The 23,518-nt window shown below is 30.3% G+C and overlaps 4 protein-coding genes across 5 annotated transcripts; 1 reads left to right on the plus strand and 3 right to left on the minus strand.

The window, feature by feature from the left end:
* Positions 1-413: 413 nt before the first annotated feature.
* On the minus strand, positions 414-3,349 carry LOC131608813 (uncharacterized). Of its 2 annotated transcripts, XR_009285857.1 has the most exons (6): positions 3,100-3,349; positions 2,802-2,920; positions 1,966-2,023; positions 1,753-1,830; positions 582-842; positions 414-550 (listed from the first exon to the last, which is right to left on the minus strand). XR_009285857.1 is itself a non-coding variant. In XM_058880381.1 (5 exons), exons 1-5 carry the CDS (start codon positions 3,266-3,268, stop codon positions 649-651), a joined length of 618 nt encoding a protein of 205 aa, XP_058736364.1. In that variant the 5' UTR covers positions 3,269-3,349; the 3' UTR covers positions 414-648. The 2 variants fall into 2 exon arrangements, 1 of the variants encoding a protein (XP_058736364.1); XM_058880381.1 differs by having other exon boundaries at positions 414-842.
* Positions 3,350-14,622: 11,273 nt separating this feature from the next.
* On the plus strand, positions 14,623-15,150 carry LOC131644933 (uncharacterized). The gene has a single exon (XM_058915559.1). The coding sequence runs from the start codon at positions 14,623-14,625 to the stop codon at positions 15,148-15,150; it is 528 nt and encodes a 175-aa protein (XP_058771542.1).
* Positions 15,151-15,519: 369 nt separating this feature from the next.
* On the minus strand, positions 15,520-16,914 carry LOC131608825 (peroxidase 64-like). The gene is made up of 4 exons (XM_058880396.1): positions 16,672-16,914; positions 16,394-16,582; positions 16,132-16,294; positions 15,520-16,027 (listed from the first exon to the last, which is right to left on the minus strand). The coding sequence occupies exons 1-4, from the start codon at positions 16,876-16,878 to the stop codon at positions 15,633-15,635; spliced, it is 954 nt and encodes a 317-aa protein (XP_058736379.1). The 5' UTR covers positions 16,879-16,914; the 3' UTR covers positions 15,520-15,632.
* A 1,881-nt stretch (positions 16,915-18,795) lies between these two features.
* Positions 18,796-22,444, minus strand: LOC131608830 (aspartyl protease family protein 1-like). Its single transcript, XM_058880409.1, has 10 exons — positions 21,911-22,444; positions 21,449-21,584; positions 20,936-21,168; positions 20,398-20,622; positions 20,109-20,244; positions 19,940-20,022; positions 19,760-19,856; positions 19,613-19,673; positions 19,323-19,394; positions 18,796-19,223 (listed from the first exon to the last, which is right to left on the minus strand). The coding sequence occupies exons 1-10, from the start codon at positions 22,225-22,227 to the stop codon at positions 19,021-19,023; spliced, it is 1,563 nt and encodes a 520-aa protein (XP_058736392.1). The 5' UTR covers positions 22,228-22,444; the 3' UTR covers positions 18,796-19,020.
* Between the last annotated feature and the right edge of the window lie 1,074 nt (positions 22,445-23,518).

Below are 23,518 nucleotides of genomic sequence, written 5' to 3' on the forward strand. Positions count from 1 at the left end.
GATATGCAAGGCACGTATTCAAATTTGCAATATCCCATGTATTCTTTCTTTCTTTTTGGCTTTCACACTCTGATTCCTAGGGAAAAAAGAGCCCTAGTAATTCAGAATTTCTGTCGAGAAGTATGAGCACTGACCAAGCATTGTTCCCACCTTAGAATTGAACTCGATATTCTCCGGATTGCGTCCTTAGCAGGACCATTTATTCCCCTTTAAAAGTTGAAATTCCGAGCACTTGATTTCCAGGGAAAAAAAAGAAAAGATTTACACAAAAAAGAATGAAGATTGATTTAAACTGTCAAGGACAATTTTTAAAATTGACAGCACCTATATCAATGCTATACTCAAAGGGCAATAGATTCATCTTGTTCAAAGTTAACGTCAATCTACACAAACTGAAAGAATGTGCTAAACAGTTTGTAGAAATCAAAGCAAATGATAAAAACTAGAGTCTTGTTCAAATAATTCATAGGAAAAATGCAAAAAACAATGGTTCTAAGATTTTCAGAGACAAGTACAGTTACACATATTTAACATAATATCCCTGACACTTTAGAGTAGCATATACTCGAAAACATTGCATATCAAATTGAAGCATAGAATACATAGCAGATGAAACAAAAATCATTCCCTATCTAAAAAAAGTGCAAACTACAATGGCAAAAGCATGACAGGACAGGGAATGAACTCAGCAAGCAAATTTGCATCAATATGCTTTGTATGAATTGCTTCCATGCTAATAACTACCAAATCCAAATTAAGTTCATCAGCAACATCACCAATTATTGCTGTTGGCTTGCTTCCATCACCGAGCCGCTCAAGCATTTTATAGTCTTTCAATCCACCTGTATTTTTCATTATTAAATACAAAACATCATGGTGTGACAAATCATGATTGATAACAACTCTTACACCTTAAGTCCACAATGCCATGAATATAACTTAAAAATGATAAAATTGAAACAAATAAATCTGATGGCATCATTCCTAATATTGCCAGCGTATTTGATTAGCTACAAAATAAAGGACTAGGATACCGCAAAAATAGTTGTTCCAATGTTTTAATCAAAAGAGGGTCATTGCATAAGACATAGTAAAAGTTGAAGCCCAGGACAAATTTCTTAAAATGTGGTACTCGATAAACTAGATGATCCTTTAAAAATGAAAATACACCCAACAATTTCTCCCTTACCGATTACTTTCATCCCAAAGTTACTGTCCTTCTTTCATTCCTCTTTTTCCACTCTCTTTTTCCGTTCACTTCCTCGAGTGGCTTTCTTACCCAAGACAGAGTTATGCATGACTCAATTACTTGTATTGTCTAGTTCATCAATGTGTATCAAATACATCTCATATGTCACATACTTATGATTGTTCATCAATAATTACAATTCGTGGTGTGTGAAAATGCTTTTAGGCTCTTAAATCAAATTTATGCTTTCACCACAAATCTATAGGAGTACTTGAACTAAAATACCCAATGAATTTACAACTTCAAAAACATTCTAAGATAATGTTCAAGGGTCTTAACATAACAATATTCAGCTCCTCTAAAGTGATTAATACCAATCATTGATATATAAATCAAGGGTTGATATAATATAACACACAAATACATGATAAATCATGAGCGTTTTGAAATATCAATCATTCCTTTTTACTTTACTAGTTTATTCTCTACTCCTATAGAAGAGCTAAATCCAAAAACAAAAGAGAACTCGGCAAATGATAAAAAGATAAAAGCATTATACAAACCTTCAGATATATGCCATCGGATGCTGGAAAGTTGAGTCTCATGCTCAGGCAGAGACTCCTTCTGCTGTTCATCAATAACTGAAAACCATATAAATAACAAAGCAAAAATGTAAAAAAGATTTTCCTTCACAACTTCGTACAAGCAACACAAGTAAAAATTCATGACATCAACATGAAGTATCCATACTTGCACAATTACACATGCTAACATACCTACAACTGTAATATCAGCTCCATACTTCTTAGCTAAGGCAATGGTAGTTGCTATAGCCTGATAAAAATAAAAAATAGCCACAACCATAAATCAGTGTAGAGTGAAGAAATGCACAAAATTAAGTCAAAGTCTTTATCAGTAAAGCTTTGTTTGGGAGTTTAAGAGGGGAGGAATTTGAAGAAAAATGAAGTATGAAGTGGAAAGAAGGGAGTTTTTTGGGGGGGAAGGGATTTGACGGGTTTATAATACAACGTTTCTTTAATTTGGAGAACTCAAAACATTATATTGCAAAGTGTTTTGGAGAGTTTGGATAAATTCTCAAAATACAATCTATATTGTTATAATACTCTCAATATTAATAAAAGTCAACGATTTATCTATTTTTCTCTCTACTCCTCTACCTCCAAAGTCCTTTACTTCTCTCCCTCTCCTCCAAACTCCTCCAAACTTTCAAACAAAACCAGGGTGATGTTTGGATTGATGAACTAGAACGGAGAGGAGCGGAATAGAACATGATGGAATGGAACATATATTCCATTCCATTGTGTATTTTTTATAATTTGAAAGAACGAACCATAACAAATTAGTTCATTCCATTGCATACATCCCAAATCGGATGGAATGAAAATTGAAGGATTGGATGGAATCAAGTTCCATTCTTCTTCATCCACTATTTACAAATTCAAATAATAGAATCTCACTATTTACCACTTCATTCCATTCCGCTCCATCAGATTTTAATGGATACAAACAATGGAACCTCATTGCATTCCTTTCAGCCCTATTCCAAAAATTTAAGTAGGAAACAATTAAAATAAACATCAAATAGAATGACCTGTTTAGTTCCCTCAGAGAGATAGGGTTTTCTATCAGTAATAGGCAAAAGCAGATGCTTGAATTGTGTAAACGCATCAGTAGCTACACTAACTTCAGGTTCTTGTGCTTTAGCCTTAACTGAATTAAGATACAACGAAACAAAACAAACTTTAGAATTTCTCAATTTTCATATTTTCAATACAAAAAGCGAGAATTACAGAAAACCACAACAATTGCCAATTTGCATGCATCAAAGAAATAACATTTGCTTAGACAGAATGAAGTAAAGTTAATTTTTGAATTGGAAATTTGATTACCGGTGATCCTGCGGAGGGTGGAAATTGAAGAACGGTTATGAAGTATGGAAGGGGAGTTGAAATGGTGGGAGGATGAGGAAAAGGATGGGTTGAGAAATAGGGAGGGTTTTGGGGAGTTGAGAGAGGGTTTAACGAGTTGAAGCGGTAGCAGATGGTTAGCGAAAGCCATAACCTGTTCTCGGAAGTTCGGGGAAGTGTAGAGTGAAGGACAAGATTCTGGTGAATTCCAGACAATGACACGGTGGACAATTATATAATTGGGTAAAGTATTTCTTTGTTTTTGTAAACTAGTATCTAGACCCGTGCGAGGCACCGGTTTTTTAGATAAAAAAATATTTTAAAAACATTTATAATTTAGAAATTTTACTTATAATTAGATTACTATTTTATAGATAAAATGCCATTGTTATTAATAGTATACATAAAAAAAGTTAATTTAACTATTTTTTTTTAATTATAAAATAATTTGAGCATTTCTAATTTATTAATAATTTGTGAAAATTTTAAAAAAAATTAATTCGTTAAATAAAAAATACCACAAAAACACATAAAATTATTTAGTTTATTAATAATTTAATTATATAAAAATATATTGATATAAATAATTGTGATATAAGTTGCATTTGTAATTTAAAATATAAATTAATTATTTTGATCTTTTATAATATTATTTAACTGTTTAAAATAAATTTAGATAAAAATATTAAATACAAAAATATCATTTATTTATAACATCAAATTAATAATTAGAGTATAAAATAAGTATAAATGTGAAATTAAAATAGAAAAATAAAAATTTTTATAAATGGTAAAAGATAAATAAAATAAATAATTAACTATCTTGATGTTTTAAATTTAAAAAATATATAAAATCCCAAAAAATCAGATATGGATACTTATCTAAAGTGGTGTAATGCAGACCTTCAAATATGTTTTATAAAAAATATATAAATTTGTTTATATTCTTTTAGGATTTTAAAATATGCATTAATGAACTTTTTTTTTATTTGTAATTCCTAAGAATTATTTTGACAATATACATAAATTATAACAATAATCAATATACATAAAGTGGTGTAATGCAGACCTTCAAATATGTTTTATAAAAAATATATAAATTTGTTTATATTCTTTTAGGATTTTAAAATATGCATTAATAAACTTTTTTTCCATTTGTAATTCCTAAGAATTATTTTGACAATATACATAAATTATAATAGTAATCAATAATTAGTATTTAATTTTATAATAATGATCATTAAATATCTATTGATTTTGTAATCAATTGAAATGGTGTAAATTTTTTTTATTAAATACTTAAAAAATCTAGCCCTTTGTATTTGAATATTGAAAAGACTAAAATTAAACCTAATTTTTTTTTTCAATCTACACATTTACGGAACATATAATTGACTCATATATAATAAAATAAAGTACTATAAAGTTAATAATAAAATTATTTTATGTTATTTTTAACTTATATTTAAAAATAATTATAGTGATAAAATTATTTGATTTATCCTCTATGATAAATAGTAGAAACTAATTTACCTAAAGATATTATTCATCACAGATGGAAAATACTAAGTGAATCTTGATCATAAATTTCTAAAATTATAATGTTGCATCAAAAACTAAGAGTATGAATATGTTATAAATGACGAAAGCATATATCGTTATTCATAAACAATTATCAAAACAAACACTTTATTGCATAGCAATGTAACATATATAAATTGCATTAAAATACATATAACATGGTTATCTATAATACTTTATCCTAACTGAAAATGCAAAATAAAAGGGAAGAAAATTCAATCAATCTGTTATACACCGCATACCATGTGCCATAAATTACACATTAACAGATTACAATATACAGAGACACACCGTTGTCATGCTTAGACACCCCCAAAGAAAGTAGAGATTCGGTTAATGCAAGGGCATACTGAACACCTGATTTTGCTTTCACAATAGTTGACTTTCGATGTGCCACACGACATATGGTGCCTGCAAGGATAAATTTCATTACCCGTTAGCATTAACACTCGGTTGATGATATAAAAGCTTATGCAATTATAATGGGAAACCTTTCAAAGTTCTGAATTCTAATGTGACTGAAGGCAAATATCAAAATATGCTAACTTTCATACATCAAGATCCTTCATTGAGATCTCGATCTTCACATCCGCGATTATAACCTTTGTTTCAGTCGCCAAAGGTAAACATGAATTTGTAACTAATTCAAACCCAAAATTATGAATTTGTAAGTGTTTGTGTAGCTTGACCCAAAGAAGGACGCTCGAGTCAGTCCTGACTCATGAGATAAAAATCAATACCTAGATTAATTTCTAACAGCTTCTATAATAATAACATAATATCAACGTATAGCCCAAGAATTGAATCACATCAATATATAGATAGAGTTTAGATATTGAAGATGCACAGGTACCTGGACTCAAATATAGAAATGACCATCACTTGATGCTGGATAAAACTCAGGCGGTCGCCAATCCTGCAAGGGTTCTGGTTTTGCAGTATAAGCTCTGATAGAAACATAGCCCTTATTATATTTCACAACATTACCCACATTATTTAAAAGTGTTTGCATAAGCCGTTTTCATCACTAATGGCATGGTTGGGTAGATCAGGGCCATAATTAAAGTAACAGGTAATTTTTTCACAGATACAATAGGCTCTATCATTTCAATGAACAACATATAGATAGAAAAACAATCACAAATGGTGTTCATGGCAAAAGCTAATGAATATTTTGAGAACATCTCAATTAATTAAAGCTTAAACATAAGGATTAAACAAATAATGTTAGTTCTTACTGGTTTTCTGAAGTTTTTAATCTCATCTGCCACCAAATTCAGGAAGCGCCATATTCCAATGCTTCATCATGACATACCTAAGGTTCCATGACATATAAAAAATCAGCATTACACAAAACATATATAAGGCAATCCATTCATTTTAAGAAACTACTCACATAAATGGAAATTAAAACTGAAAAATGTGAGAATTCAATTCAATACCTAACCGACACAATATTTCTTGTTGACAAAAACCACGAAAATAAAAGAAAAATAATAAAAATTGGGCATCGTCGAAGCTCCAGTGTTTATAAAGTTTGACTTTGATCTGTGAGGAATCTGAAACATCATTATATATTAGAATGAATATAGTCAGTTGAAGCATTAATCCTGAAGAGAGAAAAATGAGAGGCAATGAGTACAAACTATAATTAATTGATTGAAATTGATTGAAATACATATGAATGACGTTACAAATTTCATAATATTTATGAACATAAGTTGAAGATTTCAAAAGTTTCTGTTCATATGAAGGAAGACAAAACATTCTTCACTCCTTCATGTATCCAGAATCACCACATTCACTCCCCTTTCCAAAAGAATTTGGATTGCAATTCTCAGCAAACTCCTTGCCCCATATATGTAGGAATAACTATGTCTTCCTCTGTCTCTTTGTCTAGCAATACTACATCAAAACCATGCAAAACAAAAACTTAAAACTACAAATAATACTAACCTTGAAAGGTATTTGGAATACTGATTGACATGAGAGAAAGAGAAATACAGAATCTGCGACGGTTGGTTCATAGCCCTTTCCATCTTATACGAAAAATCGAAGATCCCATTCAGATTCCCCTCGACAGAATGAATCTCGTAGCTAACAAACCACATGATACCTTTGAAGTCACTGATCAGATCCGTTATCGAAACGTGGCTCTTCCGATGAATTTGTCGCTGAGGATGACAACGCCGTCATGATGAAACTCGAAACATAGGAAAATCTCAGTGGGACCTTAATTTGAAGAGAGGAAGGATAAATTGAAACGCATATTGTGGTTCCATTCGGGTTGGTTCCATCTTCGTCGGAGTTTCTGTGCGTTGGTGTTCTTTGTAGCTGTGTTTGTTGATTAAGTTGAGTTGGATTTTAGCATATGAAATATGAAGGTTTAGTTAGATGCAACATTTTAATAATGATTTTGCATAGGTAATGTAAGACACAACTAAACTTTTGATTCTCTGCACGTGAACAACTCTCCATTTAATTTGCCTTGGTTTGTGATATTCAGTATTGATAATAGAGTTAGCAGTAAAAAAAGTATTGATAATAGAGTTAGCAGAAAAAAATTAATGATGGTTAGACAAAACATTAAAATATTCAAAGAATTTAAATAATTTTGAAATAAGGAATATAAATAGTTTTAATTTGGTTATTTTTTGAAAATGATGGTAATCAGTTTTATTATATTAATAAATAATAAAAATAGATTATTATATTAATAATAGATTTAATAAAATAAATATAATTATACTAAATAAAAGTTTCCTTTTATAGCATATATAAAAATATAAGAATGCATGAGAGAGTGCCAAGTGGCAAACTTGCCAAAGTACTCATCTTGCATTATTCTATTGTATGATAAGATATTCCGCTAATTTTAGCAATATAAAAAAGATTTTTCAAGGTTAATTTTGATCTTAAAATGGAGTTTTGAGTATGCTATCTTCTAATATTCCGCATAATTGCGCTTAGTGTTCTATCTTGTTTTTTATAAGATAATTGTAAGTGAAACAAGTGTTAAACGATAGGCTAATGATCTAGAGGGGGGTAAATAGATCAACATAAATTTTTACGGTGTTTTTAAAACTTTTGGTTAACGGAAGCGTCTTGGAATCGACTCTCGTCTATTCCGAACCGCTATTGGTAAGATCAGATATGCTACAAAAACACGAAGAAGTTTGATGTGCTAAAGGATTTGAATAATAATCAATTATGTTTTTCAAAAGCTTATTCGTTTGAATTGATACACTTGATTACCTACTTCCAATGAGAACAAAATTGATAAATTGGCTAAGATAATTTATCAAACAACTAATGTGCAATCAATTTGCTGCACAGACAAAACAATAAACACTTGGTGTGCAGTAGTTAACTTGTCAATGCAATTTAAGTGTGGTTGATCATGATATCCAATTGTAATTACCAATTACAATTATTTTATACAAAAATAGTTTTATATCACAATTTAACACTTAGACTACTTTCCAAATTAACATTTGAGAACCATGATTAATAGCAAATAATAGAGAAGTAAAGGAAGAAGAACACAAGGATTTGTTTAGGCAGTTTGCCGTTCGTCCTAGCTACGACTATGCCTGCCCCCAATTTTAAACGGGAATTGAGATAGTTTTTATTATTACTTTGAAAATGTTATTACAAGAGAAGTTAAAGCAATGAACAAACAAAATCAGTTTAATGTTGATTCTTTATCTTCTCTCTCCTTGATCCTAAGCAAGATCAAGTCGACCCAAGAGCTTTCTTTGATCCTCCGTCTACCGTGACTCACTTAAATGAACTCGTGTTCTTCAAGACCTTCACTCGGCAATCTTCACCAAAGCCTCTTGTTAATAACCCCCAAATCACCTTGATCTTGGATAACAAAATCCTAAAGATTTTATTCAATGGAGCCACCACAATCTTCACCCAAAGTAATACTCAATTCTAATCCATGGATGTTATCAAACTTGATCGTGTACCCGCAACACAAAAATGATTGTGTAGTTGTGTTATAAGTAGGAAGAAGAATGAAGGTGGCAAGACTTGTGTATCTTTCAAGTTCTAATGTTGCTTGAAAAGTTGTGTAGAAAAAGTATGTGTGCGTGTGTGTGTGAAAATTGGTGAGCTTAAACAACAATCAAATGCCCAGAAAGTTTGTTTTTTCCAGCGATGCGTCGAACTCCTATGGGTTATGCGTCGACCAGAATTATGAAGAGATTTGCAGTTGGGTGTCTGATAGTGATGCGTTGACTTACCTCTGCTGTGAGTCGGCCAAATTCTTTCAGAAAAAACAAGGTTGACATCAATGTATTGGAGGTCGACTTGGTGAAGCCAATGAGTTGATCTAAATGAGGCAATGAGGCAAGCTTATTTTTCAACGTATTCGAGGTCGGCCTGGTGAAGCTAATGAGTCGACCTAAATGGGGACAGTGAGGCAAGCTTGTACTTCTTATCTTCATGAGTCGACCTAGCCTTGTTATGAGTCGACCAGAGTTGACAAAAAGTTTTACTATTGGCTTTGTGTCTTCTTAGATGGACTTGTACGAGATTTGACATCTTTGAATATTTGACATCATTCAAAACACATTTATGAGGTATTCATGCACTTACAACAAGAGTAGGCCTTGAGGTACTAAAACAATGCTCACGCGCACGCATACACGCACAATATTTTTAAAACTATCATCTTTTTGATATAACTTCTTAAAACCCGTCAAATTATTTCATAATACTAATTTTTAAATTATTTAATAACTATTTATTTGGCATGATTTGATTTGTTGAATCTATAAAAAATATTTACACATTAGTGCATAAATATTAATTTCATATTGAGATTAACATTTATGCAATTATGGTGCAATTTGTTTTACAGATGCTTAAGCTTTTGCTATCTCTATTGATGGTCTAGACCATCATTTGTCTCCAATAGAGTATTATATTGTCCTTAAATATCAACTTATGACTTCTTTATTTTCTATTGATTAGGTTTGTTCAGTTTGTCGTAAGGCGTGCTTATATACATTAGGGAAACACATCATTCATTGTAAGGAGTTTCGAGGATTCAAATACCGACGTGAATTTGTTATGGGTGCCTCATTGTAAGGAGTTTCTTTTTTATTGCTTATTATTATTATTATTATTTAAAAATTTATTCTCTATAATTTTATTTTTCTTCACTTTTTAATAATTAAACTTTGAATACAATATTTAAAAAATCTTAAATATTTCATTCAACTTATGCGTAATTGCAAATTATTTTGACAAAACAAAATAGACCACTACTTACTTAAAATAATAAACTCTTTGGCCAATAACTCTCTCATAGTTAAGTCTCAAAGTTTAACAATCATATTAATCATATAAAATTTTAATTTTTTATAAGAGATATTGCATGTTTGTCCGTATATTTTAAAATTAATGAAATATTTAAGATTTTCAAAATATTACTTTCAAAGCTTAACTATTAAAAAGAGAAGAAAAATAGAATGGTAAAGAAGAAAATTAAAAAAATAAAAAAACAACAAAGAAAAAGAAATTTAGTCTACATGTCATTAGGGGACTATCAAATGTAAAAAGAGCCATACTTGAGGGGCCAAAATCAAATAATTGAAATTTAGGGGGATAAAATTAAATAATTAGAAAACTTAGGGGACCAAAATCAAACAATTGATAAATTTGGGAGGCCAAAACTGTATTTAAGTATATTTACTAATAAGAGTTAAAAGGTAGTGCACTGACAGTGTAAAATAGTTTTACACTGTCATCCAATAAAAAAACCATCAATCTGCCATGTCATTAAACTTTTTTTTAAATAAAAGAATGGTTTAATTGGATACATGGTGGTGATTGGTTGACAGTTGTAGTGCATCACCCCTTTTCTCTTCTAATAAATGGAAAAGAGTTATTTTTTATTCGATAAAGAATATTAGTAGTTGGTTGATAAGTTAACTAATAATTTATAGTTTATAACCGATGGATAATGACTGATAGCTTATGACTGATTGATAAGTTAATTAAATAATTTGATAAAATTAAAGGTTCAATTAACTTATAAATATAAAATAATATAAAAAATATTTAATACATAATTTTTTAAATTAAAATAAATTATAAAAGATAAAAGTGGACTTTTGTTAAAATAATAATAAAAAGAAGAAAAAAAAAGAAGCTATAAGCTATAAGGTACAACGCTATTTGTAATAGCGTATGATAAATAAATTATAAGTTAACAAAATAAGCTATAAATTTATGATGAAAAAAATAATTATCAAACAGATATAAATTGTTATATAAGCTTATAAACTATAAACTCAAAAATGTGTCTTATCAAACAAAGTCGTTATTGATTTAAGAAAAGGCTAAAGATAGAGTAAGAGAAGAGAGAAATAGAAAAAAGCGACGGAAGAAAAATTTCAATAAAATTCATGTTTGGTTGAGTTCAGAGATTTTTAAATGAATTTATCCTTTATTTTTAAAATTTTACAATATTTATAGAGTTTAAAGATAGAGGTTATAGGTAGTGTACTAACAGTGTAAAATAATTTTACACTATTATCCAATTGGGATTCATCAATCAGCCAATGTTACATAGTTTTTTAAAAATAACAGCGTGACTTGGCACTTAACGTGATTGTGATTGGTTGACAGTGTAAAATTATATCTATATATATATATATATATATATATATATATATATATATATATATATATATATATATATATATATATATATATATATATATATATGAGGAGGGATCAAATTACGCCCGAAGAGTTACACCACGAGTTACACTCGTTCAATAACTACATCTCGAATTAATATTTTATAAATTCAACCGTTGGATTGAAACATAATATCATATAGATCATACCTATAAAGTTTGAGCTTAATCTATAATGATTTACTATGTCATTGAATTACATTAAAATTAACGTTATATAAAAGCTCATTTTGACGTCAATCTTTGGATATCTTGATGATATAGTAAATCATTATAGATTAAGCTCAAACTTTATAGGTATGATCTATATGATATTATGTTTCAATCCAACGGTTGAATTTAAAAAATATTAATTCGAGATGTAGTTATTGAACGAGTGTAACTAGTGGTGTAACTCTTCAGGTGTAATTTGATCCCTCCTATATATATATATATATATATATATATATATATATATATATATATATATATATATATATATATATATATATATATATATATATATATATATATATATATATATATATATATATATATATATATATAGGAGGGTTATATTGACTCCAAGAGTAAGTTATAATAACTTACTACACATCTTGACCATTAATTCTTTTCAATCTAATGGTTAAAAACAATGAGGAATAGTTTTCTCTTTCCACATTTAATGACTTATTATTTTTAACCATTAGATTGAAAATAATTAATGGTCAAGATGTGGAGTAAGTTATTATAATTTACTTTTGGAGTCAATATAACCCTCCTCATATATATATATATATATATATATATATATATATATATATATATATATATATATATATATATATATATATATATATATATATATATATATATATATATATATATATATGAAGAGAGATATTCTTCCTCCAAGAGTAAGTTATCAAGAATTACTCCTCATCATGACCATTGATTCTTTTCAATCTAATGGTTAAAATTAATAAGTAATTAAATATGGAGAGAGAAAAATAATACACATTAACTTTAACCATTAGATTGAGAAGAATCAATGGTTATGATGAGGAGTAATTCTTGATAACTTACTTTTGGTGTATGAATATCCCTCATATATATATATATATATATATATATATATATATATATATATATATATATATATATATATATATATATATATATATATATATATATATATATATATATTCTCTTAAAGATAATGCTTGTAAAACAATTTTTCATATTTGTCATGTCATTTTAAAATTTAAAAAATGGAAATATGAGTTGTTGTGATACATGTCTCTCATTAATTAATAGTGTAAAAATATTTTATATTGTGAATTTTATTTTTTATTTTCCTTCATATTTATATTTAATAAAATAGTTATACAGACCAATATTTTTATTGTTAAATAATTATTGATTCAAAAAAGTTAAAAAATATAATGGATGTAAGTTGTTAGCTCACTTTCAACTTTTTTTAGTTAATTTTTAATTTTGTTTAAAAAATATTTTTTATTTTATAAATAATAAATCATTTTATGGGTTTAAAACAGGGTATTCTTAAAGCCACTGAGGGAAGGGCCTCTCCCTCTTAGATACTTAGGTATCCCTCTTAGTAGTAGAAAGATTTCTATTAGGGTCTGTTTGGTTGGGAGTAGATGGAGGGGAGGGGATATTTATAAAAATATGTGTTTGGTTCATTTTTTATAAGGGGAGGGGAGGGGAGGGGAGCAAAATCTCTCCTAGACTCACTTTTTGCTCCCCTCCAAATTGGAGGGATTCGGAGGGGAGGGAAGATTCAATAATCAGAATTTTATTATTTTCCCTATTTTAACCTTAATTATTTTTTAATTCCAAAATTGTCCTTATTGACTTATTAAAGACTAGATCTTTTTCTCTGTATTATTTCACGTTTATTTTTTTTCTATTGTGCGGTTGTTATTTGTGCGTTGTTGTTCTCAGGTGAATTTTTTTCTTTTTTTATTTTGTTGAAGTTCCCTTTTTGATATTAGGTTTTTTTTATATAATAATAACATACTTATACTTATATTTGTACTTATTTATAATATATGATAGTAATAAAGTTTTTTTATTATACTATTAATAATAATAATAATAATATACAAAATATGCAAATATAATATATTTATGTTATAAACAAAAATTTTAACTCTAATATTATTTGTTCAATTTTTTTAATATTCTAACATTATTTTATTTATTTTTAATTATAAAAATTGTTTTATTGGGTTAGATGAATCATATGATCAGATAAAGGTTTGATTTGCGTTGAAGATATATAGTTCAACTAATGTGTGTTGTTGTTTCCGGTTATATTATAGTTTATGAATGAACAAGTTTTTATTTGGTGAAATTTACTCAATACTATTGTTATTTAGAATTATTTTTACTAAGTACAAATAATAATATTTATAAGAATAAAAAGGTTAATTGATTTTAAAATCCCTCCCCTCCCCTCGTGAACCAAACATACTTTTGTTAAAAATCCCTCCCCTCCCCTCCCCCTCTTTGAACCAAACATATATTTAGTTAAATTCCCTCCCCTCCCTTCCCCTTCATTCCCCTCCCTTCCCCTTCATTCCCCTCCCCTCAATTAAATTCCCTCCCCTCCCCCCGTTGAACCAAACGGACCCTTAATAATTGTATGACTCTAGTGGATTCTATTGTAAGTAGAATTTGGCACTGGAGTGTCCAATTACTGAGTATGGTTGGTAGGGTTCAATTGATTAACAGTGTGCTATTTACTGTTAGCAATTTTTGGTTGCAGTGCATTCCAATTCCTAATCAGGTTATCCAGAAGATAGAAGCAACGTGCAGGTTGTTTATGTGGGTAGGGTCAGATGTGATAACCCGAAAGTCTCCTATTTCGTGGCAGCAGGTTTGTAAGCCTCGAAACAAGGGAGGGCTCAACATTATTGTGCTGCAAGACTGGAACAAAGCTAGCATGTTGAAGAATTTATGAAACATGCACAAGAAGGCTGATAGCCTTTGGATTCAGTGGATCCATAGCTACTATTTGAAGGGGGATATACTGGATGTTAATGTGAAACAGTCCACATCATGGATCATGGATCATGAAATATATGTTGAACCTTAGATCGCAGGTAAATAATATTCAGAATTGGCATATGATTATGAACCAGCACCAATACAATACAGTACAGGAAAGGTCTACAGGTTAATTAGGGAATTGGGACAAGATATGTCGTGGAAAAAAGTTATGTTTGGGAATGCTGCAAGGCCCAGATCAATTCAGGTGTTGTGGATGGCTTGTCATGTGAGGCTACCCACGAAAGCGAGGCTGCATAGGCTGGGATTTATAGCTAACACTGAGTGTATATTTTGCAGGAATGTGGAAACTCAAGATCACCTATTGTTTGAGTGTGCTGAGATGAAACAGATATTGGGTAGCATTCTTAGATGGTTGGAAGTCTTACATCAGCCTGAAGAATGGAAGAAGGAAATACACTGGATAACTAGCTTGTGCAATAACAAAGGGAGTATAATGAAGATTCTTCAGTGTTGGAGGTTTAGGAACCAAATCTGTTTTGGGGAAAAAACCAGCCATGAAGTTGTTGTCTCGAAGATAGTTGATGCCACGGTGTACCGATGTTGGGCAAAGCCTAAGCTTAGAGTTTCTCTTAATGTTATTGTCTTAGGTCTGTTTGTTGTTTATCTTGTAGACTGGCTTGTTGGATCCATTGGATCACTTGGGTGTAATAGTTTTTGAATCTATTAATAAAGTTGTTATTTGATTTTAAAAAAAAAGAGTTATATCAGTATTTTAAAAATAAAAATGTGATTTAATGAGATATACATTTTTCATTGATTCATAGGATAAAAATATTTTACTCTGCCTATTCCATTTTATTGTATTATATTATTTTAATTTAAGAGACTGTAAAAGAGGATTAAGTGTGTGTTTGTTTCAGCTTTTTTTCTGCCGCTACCGTGCGTTTGCCTACATTCCACCGTCATTTTGTGAAGCCACTATTTGTAGCTTCCCTTGCAACGTGATTTCTGACCGTGGTTTTTAGTTTTTCCAAACATACCATAAATAAAAAAAGTAAGGAATAAATTGAAAGAAAAGACCACAAACTATAAGCTTAAAATTATTTCAATATAGCTTCTCAGACAAACTTACTCCACAAACTATTGAGATAAACATAATATCATACCTCAACTAGAATTAAACTAATTAAGAAAAGCGTCCTAATTAACCATTCTACAGTCCTTCCTAATCTCTTGGCCACCATTGATGCTACTCATTTTGACCATAGACTTCACAAAAGCCTTATAAAATGCATCTTGTGAGGTAGCAAACTTTGACACAAGATCTTTAGTATATGGAGCATTAATAAGAACTTGATCAGAAGAAAATATGGCCTTCCCTTGGAGGATCAACTTGTAATATGTATTGTCAAATGTAGTTGAAGAAGCATCCAAGGTGGTGCCTGCATTCTTTATCTGATTTTTGATTGGACAAATTGATTTTAGCTTTGATGCAAATGATGGATTCAATGAAGGGTCCACTTCATGTGTAGCATTGAAGTTATGGATTCTGTTTCTGAAGGATGAGCAGTGAGAGAAACCTAAGGTGTGTCCTCCTACATAAGGGTAAAAAGAGACATCACTATAAGCCATACTCATGTATATGCTTATTCAGTTTATCTTAGTAAATGGAGAAGTTTTGGTCTATGAAATTTGTTACCTGATAAAGCTACCAAATCTTCCAATGACAGACCTCTTTGAGAGAAGCTCTTCTGTAATTGCGATACGTTGAAAGATGGCGATGGTAACTGTATGGTTTCACTGGCCTTGGATATTCTTCCATCCTTTCTTCCTTTAGGAACATCCCAACCTGGACCTCCAGACTGTAACAATATCGCGCACATGTAAACCATATAGGATCATTAGTTAGTTATGTGATGATAGTTTTTCGAAGTTATTATTTTTCTTTGTTTATATTATACCAGAAATACAGCATCCCTTGCTGCTAGAGCTAGGATATCAGCACAAGAGACTACACCAGGACAAGCAGCTTCTATTGCTTTTTTTGCGTTATCAATGATAAAGAATGCATGCAAAGATACATTTGGTGGTCCATCTTTTTCTGCTTTGTTGCTTCCTTTTGAGTTTAGCAGCACAGATGCATCACATCCCTTCAAAAAATTTGGAAAAAGCAAAAAAATCAGATATAATACAATGTGTATATATGCATGCATGATTCACTTTCTTTTTGTAGCATTACCCGAATGAAGCAATCGTGGAAGTGCAATCGGAGAAGCGCTGCGGGGACAGTTTTGTCTGAAGCAGTGGCATCTCTCACTGTCTTGGCAACAATGAACTCTACATCAGGACATGTCTTTTGATAATAGTTATAACTAAGTGAATTCCCTGTTGAAACTAATGAAAACAAGAGAATGAAATTCAAGAATAATGCAACCATGAAAGCCATGCAAGCCAATTAAAACTACTAATTCAATGTTTTTTAGCTTATAGTTGTGGAAATAAAATATGAACAAGTTGGTTTTTATAGAGTGAAAAAGAGAAATTAGTTAGTTATTGACATGATGTAGAACAAGACAATATCAATTTGTTAAGCATGATTGTCAATGTAGTAATGTTAAAGCATTTTCCTTACCAAAAGGCAATCATGTTTTTTTCTTTCTGGTATATATATTATCCTATTCCTAATATGAGAAATGAAAAGTTATGTGTGTCTGTTGGCTCATTTATGTTAATTTGATATTAGGCCATGCCAAAGTTAGATTACAATTTACAGCCATCTTAGTTGTTGCTTACCAACAAGGCTAGACACACTTCAATTAAGGAAGAATCTAAGATGGTTATGGTTGAGCTATCTTTGTTGTTGCTTTTGCTTCCTAAACTTGCATTCTAAGCCTTTTAACTTTGTTAGTTATGATGTTGACAAGGTATTTCTAAAGACATAATTATTGGAGCTTAAGTGGTAATTTGGATTGTAGTCCAAAGGGTGCTTATTAGAAACACTATTATTGAGAATACTAAATAGGAAAAAAAAGACAAAAGTAATTGCCTTTCGTTGGTTCATAATGTGAAGATCTTTTAGATTGACAATTAAAGATATAGATATGTAAAGTGTTTTAAAAAATCTACCATGTTCATATATGAATGAGACTAGTTATAATTATGTGATTAAGCTGCAAATTAAAATATGCACATTGGGTTGTAAATTTTTATATTTGTTTTCTCTACTTACTCTAGTCTCCTTCAACGTGATATGTCTAGTACTTCTCTAGTCACTCTAGAGAATTGGTTCTTCCTCTTATATGGTAAATGTCATCCTCTAAAGTGACTTTTTTTCTACCAATTTCTTTAAGAGAGGGTTCCTACTAGAGATAATATGTTTAGGCGTAAGGTGTTTGTGGATCTTGAGGGTGTTTTGTGTCCGATATGTAGAGAAGAATAGAGTAAGTTACTCATATAAATGTGATATGTGGTCTTACATCGTATGTTTGATATGATATATTTAGGTGGTTGGATCTTGAGGGCGTTTTGATATCTTAATTCTATTTTTTCTAATCCTCATGAGATAGGCCTAGGGTGAGGGGGTGGTTCGGTTTTGATATGACACACAGTTGTTTTGTCGATTTGAAAACTATATAATGATATCGTTTTTTCAAGTTCTTCTAGCAGTGTGAAGGATGTTGAAGATAAAAGTATTATTTTTTTGTTTGAAAATGATATTTTAGAAGACATATTTAAATCTCTTGTACTTTTCTGTGTAACTTGGGAATCCTATTTTTTGTCTGAATCAATAGATAAGTGTTGTTTAAATCAATAGATAAGTGAGTGACTTTGACCTTAGTGGAGGAGAGTTCTTGATGATTACTCAATATGCTTTTTTTTTTTTATGATGGTGGTTCTTTCGGACCGAACGAACTTTATTTTCTTTATTTGTCATTGAATTCCCGCTTTGTTATTCCTTATACCTAAATGGATTTTTAGTTGTATCTATGTTTTAGTTACCTCAATATTTTTTTTATTTTTTTATGTATATACTATTATTTACCTTTTGAAAAAAAGAAATTGTTGAAACTTGGAAATGAAGTTAAAAGTAAAAGTAATATAATTTATTTAAAACGTCTGAATTTTCTCCATACACTAGAGTCATTTATCAAACTCCTGATCACTTGTTTAAAGGGTCTAAATTTCCTGCTACTTAGATTGATTTATTGTTGATAGATATAATGTCTTTTATTATGGGTTCATGTGAAATACATACATTTGTTTTTACCTTAACTTTTTTAAATTTTTTGCCAACATTTATTAATATTGAATATGTGCTATTGCAATGTATTAATATTGAATAAAAAAATTTTAAAAAAAAATGTCAACAAACTGTCGTATAATATATTAATGTACAGTAATATATAACATGAGAATGGGAATTTCTGTACTTTACAAAACACAATAAGCTATTGCTAGGTGTTATTTACAAACCCATGATCCAATTAAAGCTATTAAAAAAAGGAAACAATATTACTTCTCCTATACCAAAATTAAAAAGCCCTATTAATTTAAACAAATGCACACATAATGGAATGCCAGAAAGAAGCTAAAAAATGGCTATAAGTGAAAAAAGGAGCACCATATATGCAAAAGTAGGCTTCATCCTAAATGACTGACTAGGTGAAAATCTGCTAGTATTGCTTGATGATGGTTCTGATCTAGCCACAGGATTCACAGCAATAGCAGGGGAAACAGCAGGAGAGTGAGATTTGTTTATAGATCTTGTATTGGATAGCACTTCATCAGTACCTGAGAACAATTTCATGTCTTAGATTTTCAACTACAATCAATGTAGAAGAGATGTAAAATATGCCAAGATCTTAATGCTTAAGAGGTGAAATTACTCACAGTTTGATTCCTTCCAACCAAGATTCATGTTCTCGCGATCAAAAACTATACGGTAACCAGTCATGAAGTTTTCTGCATCAAGTCATACATGTTTTTATCGTAACATTGTTTCAACTAAGAATAAAGGATTCGTTTGTATTCAAAAAAGGTTTTACACATGCATATGTTTTTAGCACATCCAATGACGTGATAGCATGTGTAAAACCTTTTGTACAATGACGATGTATATATAAATTAAATCTTTATCATATATCCGCTATGAAGAAATGTTTTTTCTGTTATATACTTACGTCCGATGATATTCAAATTGTCACTTTTCTGTATTCCCAAACAAAGAAGATTTCCTTCAACCTGGATAACAGAAAAGTAATTTGAATTTAAGAAGGTAAAAGAATCATTACGAATGATAAACCATAAAATTTAGCTTATGTTCTCACCTCATTAGAAACTGGCACTACTGGATCCGTGACATAGTAATCATCTCCACCTTTCATGGTTAGATTTAAAAAGGGAACTTCAATTGCCTGGTCTGGACTGCAGGTAAAGTGGAATTCAGTACCTAATAATTGTTTGAAAAGAACCAGAAAATTTGATGGTTTCTTTCAAACTTTTATTACCTTATGTCGTAACAATATTCAAAGGGGAGTTCGGAGTCAGGTGACAGGGGTGAATGTCGAACAGCTTTGACTAGAGAATTAAACTGAAAACACAGTGAATTATTTTAACAAATCGAATGGCATGAAACTCCTTATTCTGTATTAATAAACTATAAAATTGACTACTTACCTTCTCAGAAATTAGTGTATAAGCTGGGTCGTTTAGGTACGTGAATGAGGTACCAGAGTCAAAAATTGCATGAAACTCACGATCTGTGGCATATCCTCCCACAACGATTTGTGTAATGGTGACATTATATGTTGGACTAGCAAGAAATATGCAAGGTCAATTAAGTACTAATAAAGTTAGACCCATTTTTTTTCCGTTTATATTTTCTTTTTCTTAGTTTAGAGCACAAGTAAGTGATGATAGCTTCTTGTTTAAAAGAGAAATGAAGATAATCAAAATATCCACTTACTGTGATTCCCTGAGGTTGAATGGAGTTTTTCCTTGACCCGAGCTGCCTGTATCCCCAAACGTGATTCTTCCAGAACCATCAGATCCAAAACACATTGAAAATGAGTCTGAAATAAGCCCCTTCTGAGCTAGGATGCTTGGAACAGATAGATTTTCCATACCAAGTCCAAATAAACCATTTGGAGCTGCACCATTCAGAAACACACCAGTCTGAACCTGGCCACAGCTGCGATAGAGTCAACCCCAAATTTTGTAAATTGAAGTTAAGAAAACACAATCTTAAGGGTATTAATATCAAGAATATCATAAACATTGTAAACCAAAAGGTTTGTTGTAGAAACAAAAGTTCGAAAGAGAATCAAACAGAAGCAATGATGTTGAAATATTAGTAAAAGAATCAGTGCATCAGCTTCTGTATACCATTTCATATTCCAACCTTGTTAAAAGCAAACTGAAAGTGATTTGGCCAAGAATTCAATGACGCTTCAAAATATATACACAGTCAATAAAATTTCTCAGTAAGATTTTGAGTATCATACCCAATAGTAATGTGTGTGTCGACATCTTTTGTTTGATCATTATCTGTAATCAAGTGTAACACATCTTCTATCAAGAACCCAGAAGATGAAGTATCATTTGAAAGATACTCAACTTCGTACCGACAGCTGCTACGAGATGAAGGGCATTGTGTTTGTTTACACAAGTTGCTACTGCATGGAACACTGCTCCTCGTAGACGACTTATCAAGCTCATAGACATTAAGATCAATTACCTGCCAAAGAAAATTTCGTAAATATAACAAAATTAAAGAGAGACAGGTTCAATTTAGGATTCACAGAAACCATAGGCAAAAGAATAGAGAATCCATTTAACCAAGATCAACCATCAAGATATCTAACAATTAATTAAGATGAAAAAAAATGAAGTTTCATGTAAGCTCTTCACTATTACCACCAATCAAACACAGCTCTAATACAAATATTTTGATCAAGAGTTCTGCTATAATCAAAAACGAATCTAAACCGGCAAAATAGACAGTGCAAAGTGCAAACCTTTCCAGTTTGTGTCTTTAGACCGCGCACGCAGCTGGTACAATTACAAGGTAACCAGAACAAGTCACTGCCAGTATCCAATGCCACCAAAAACCACAAAGGTGGCGTCCCAACCGAAACATTGGCAAAATGCAAACTGAAATCCAAATAACCAAATGAAATTGTTACTAACATACACAACAACATAGAAAATACTCACCATTAACTCAAATATGTATAAGCAAAAAAACATGCCATATTAGGCAAAAATTCTAAATAATTTCACCCTATTTAATGTTTTCATTCTAAATACTTGATTATTTTTGCTATTATAAGTACTTTATCATCTATGTTTATGAAGCACGGATATCCCAAACACCATACCAACACTAATCTAGTAACACCAGTAATAATTTAAAAAAATAAATAAACTAATTAAACTTAATCACAAGTGGGATATGAGTTGGAGATGAGCTGGCATACAATCCGAAAGCAGCAATCCGATGAGTTTCATTGCCGGCGGCGAAAGTAACCGGCGTGTTGTAATCACCAGCAAGTCGACGACCGTGAAACACGCGATCTCTATGAACCATAGCAGCGTAGTATTGAGGAGTTCCTTTATGAGGCAGCAATTCATGATCATCAATGCCTAGAATCTCGGTAACTGGATCCGAGAATCTGTGATGGATATCCAAACCGAATGTGCCGAAGCAGTTACAGCTCCGTGAAGATAAACTCAACAACAACAACATGAACAGTGATCTTCTCTGTATAGAGCCATGGCTATAGTTACAAGCCATGAATTCAAATTGAAGGTGAATTTTGTTGGAATGAAAGAAGATTTAATTTAATTTAATTTGTTTGGTAGAAAATTTGCATTGATAAGATAAATGAGAAAAAAAAATGAAAACAGATTGTATTTGAGAAATGATTGTGTTTGGTGGAGGATTTTAATTGTAATTAAGTTGTTGATTTGTGTTGAATTAAAGTAAAATAGGTTGTTAATGTTAATAAGACTTTAGTCTTTTGGTCAAACAAATAGTAAGTCTCTCGTTGTTAGTCCTTACCCTTATGAAATGGGACTGGGGATCATTCTTGACTCCACAGTCCACACGTATAAATGTGGACCACCATTATTGAGTACATTCAATTTATTTTGTATTTTTATGCTATTATTAAGATGTTGACCCTATTAGGTAAAGATTAGGAATGTAATTTAAAAATTAAGGGACAGCTAAGTTTTCCATATGAATATGATGATGTCTTGAGTTTAACTTTAAATTATCATGAAATTGAAATGATCGAATCTAAAAATTGAGTTTAATATGATTAAATCTATAATATAAGAAAATTATATGTTGTGCTAAATATCAAAATACTCCTATTGCTTTTCTATTGTGCCACATGGATGGTTTCTTCATCCAACTTATCTTTCTTTCTTACTTTTTTTCTTTGTTTCAAATTCACAAATAAATATATTTAATAAAATAACTTTTTGTATCAATCAAATCAATCTTCACATTGTCAATGCATATACCAACTTTTACTATACATTGTCAACTCATTCACCTATACATATATAATTATATTATTAAAATATTTTATTTCAATTTTCTCTTTCTTCATAAATTCCAAATTCAAATAATATTCTTCTACTCTTAATGAATTAATATATTTTCCTATCTTTTATTCTTATTTTTAAATATTCTTTTATTTTTTATATTAATAAGATTTCTCTTTAATTTTTTTCATACTTTTTCATTCAAATTTTTTTAGCTTCTATTATTCGCATATTTTATAACAAAATTATATTTTTTATTAAAAAAATCTTATTGATATAAGTGTTTTTACGGGTATCAGACATTTTTTTATACATTCAATTTTTTTATGGGTACCGAAAATTTTTCTATACATTCAATTATTATTTCTTCACGGGTACCAGATATTTTTCAATATATCTTCCTCTACTCCTAATGAATTAATATATCTTCCTATCTTTTATTCTTATTTTCAAATATTATTTTCTTTTTTATATTAATAAGATTTCTCTTTAATTTTTCTCATACTTTATCATTCATAGTTTTTTTAGCT

Source organism: Vicia villosa, linkage group LG1 (assembly GCF_029867415.1).
Source record: "Vicia villosa cultivar HV-30 ecotype Madison, WI linkage group LG1, Vvil1.0, whole genome shotgun sequence".
Lineage (NCBI taxonomy): Eukaryota > Viridiplantae > Streptophyta > Magnoliopsida > Fabales > Fabaceae > Vicia > Vicia villosa.

Excerpts from the sequence above, each read along its gene's own strand:
- LOC131644933 (XM_058915559.1), top strand. The coding sequence starts at position 14,623 with ATGTCGTGGAAAAAAGTTATGTTTGGGAATGCTGCAAGGCCCAGATCA.
- LOC131608813 (XM_058880381.1), bottom strand. The coding sequence starts at position 3,268 with ATGGCTTTCGCTAACCATCTGCTACCGCTTCAACTCGTTAAACCCTCT. Across the intron at positions 2,024-2,801 it reads TCTCTGAGGGAACTAAACAG|GCTATAGCAACTACCATTGC; the intron begins GTCATTCTATTT and ends TATTTTTATCAG. Across the intron at positions 1,831-1,965 it reads AGCTGATATTACAGTTGTAG|TTATTGATGAACAGCAGAAG; the intron begins GTATGTTAGCAT and ends TATGGTTTTCAG.
- LOC131608825 (XM_058880396.1), bottom strand. The coding sequence starts at position 16,878 with ATGGCTTTCATGGTTGCATTATTCTTGAATTTCATTCTCTTGTTTTCA. Across the intron at positions 16,583-16,671 it reads TCCACGATTGCTTCATTCGG|GGATGTGATGCATCTGTGCT; the intron begins GTAATGCTACAA and ends AATTTTTTGAAG. Across the intron at positions 16,028-16,131 it reads AGATTTGGTAGCTTTATCAG|GAGGACACACCTTAGGTTTC; the intron begins GTAACAAATTTC and ends ACCCTTATGTAG.
- LOC131608830 (XM_058880409.1), bottom strand. The coding sequence starts at position 22,227 with ATGGCTTGTAACTATAGCCATGGCTCTATACAGAGAAGATCACTGTTC. Across the intron at positions 20,623-20,935 it reads GACACACACATTACTATTGG|CTGTGGCCAGGTTCAGACTG; the intron begins GTATGATACTCA and ends ACTCTATCGCAG. Across the intron at positions 19,674-19,759 it reads TAGTGCCAGTTTCTAATGAG|GTTGAAGGAAATCTTCTTTG; the intron begins GTGAGAACATAA and ends TCTGTTATCCAG.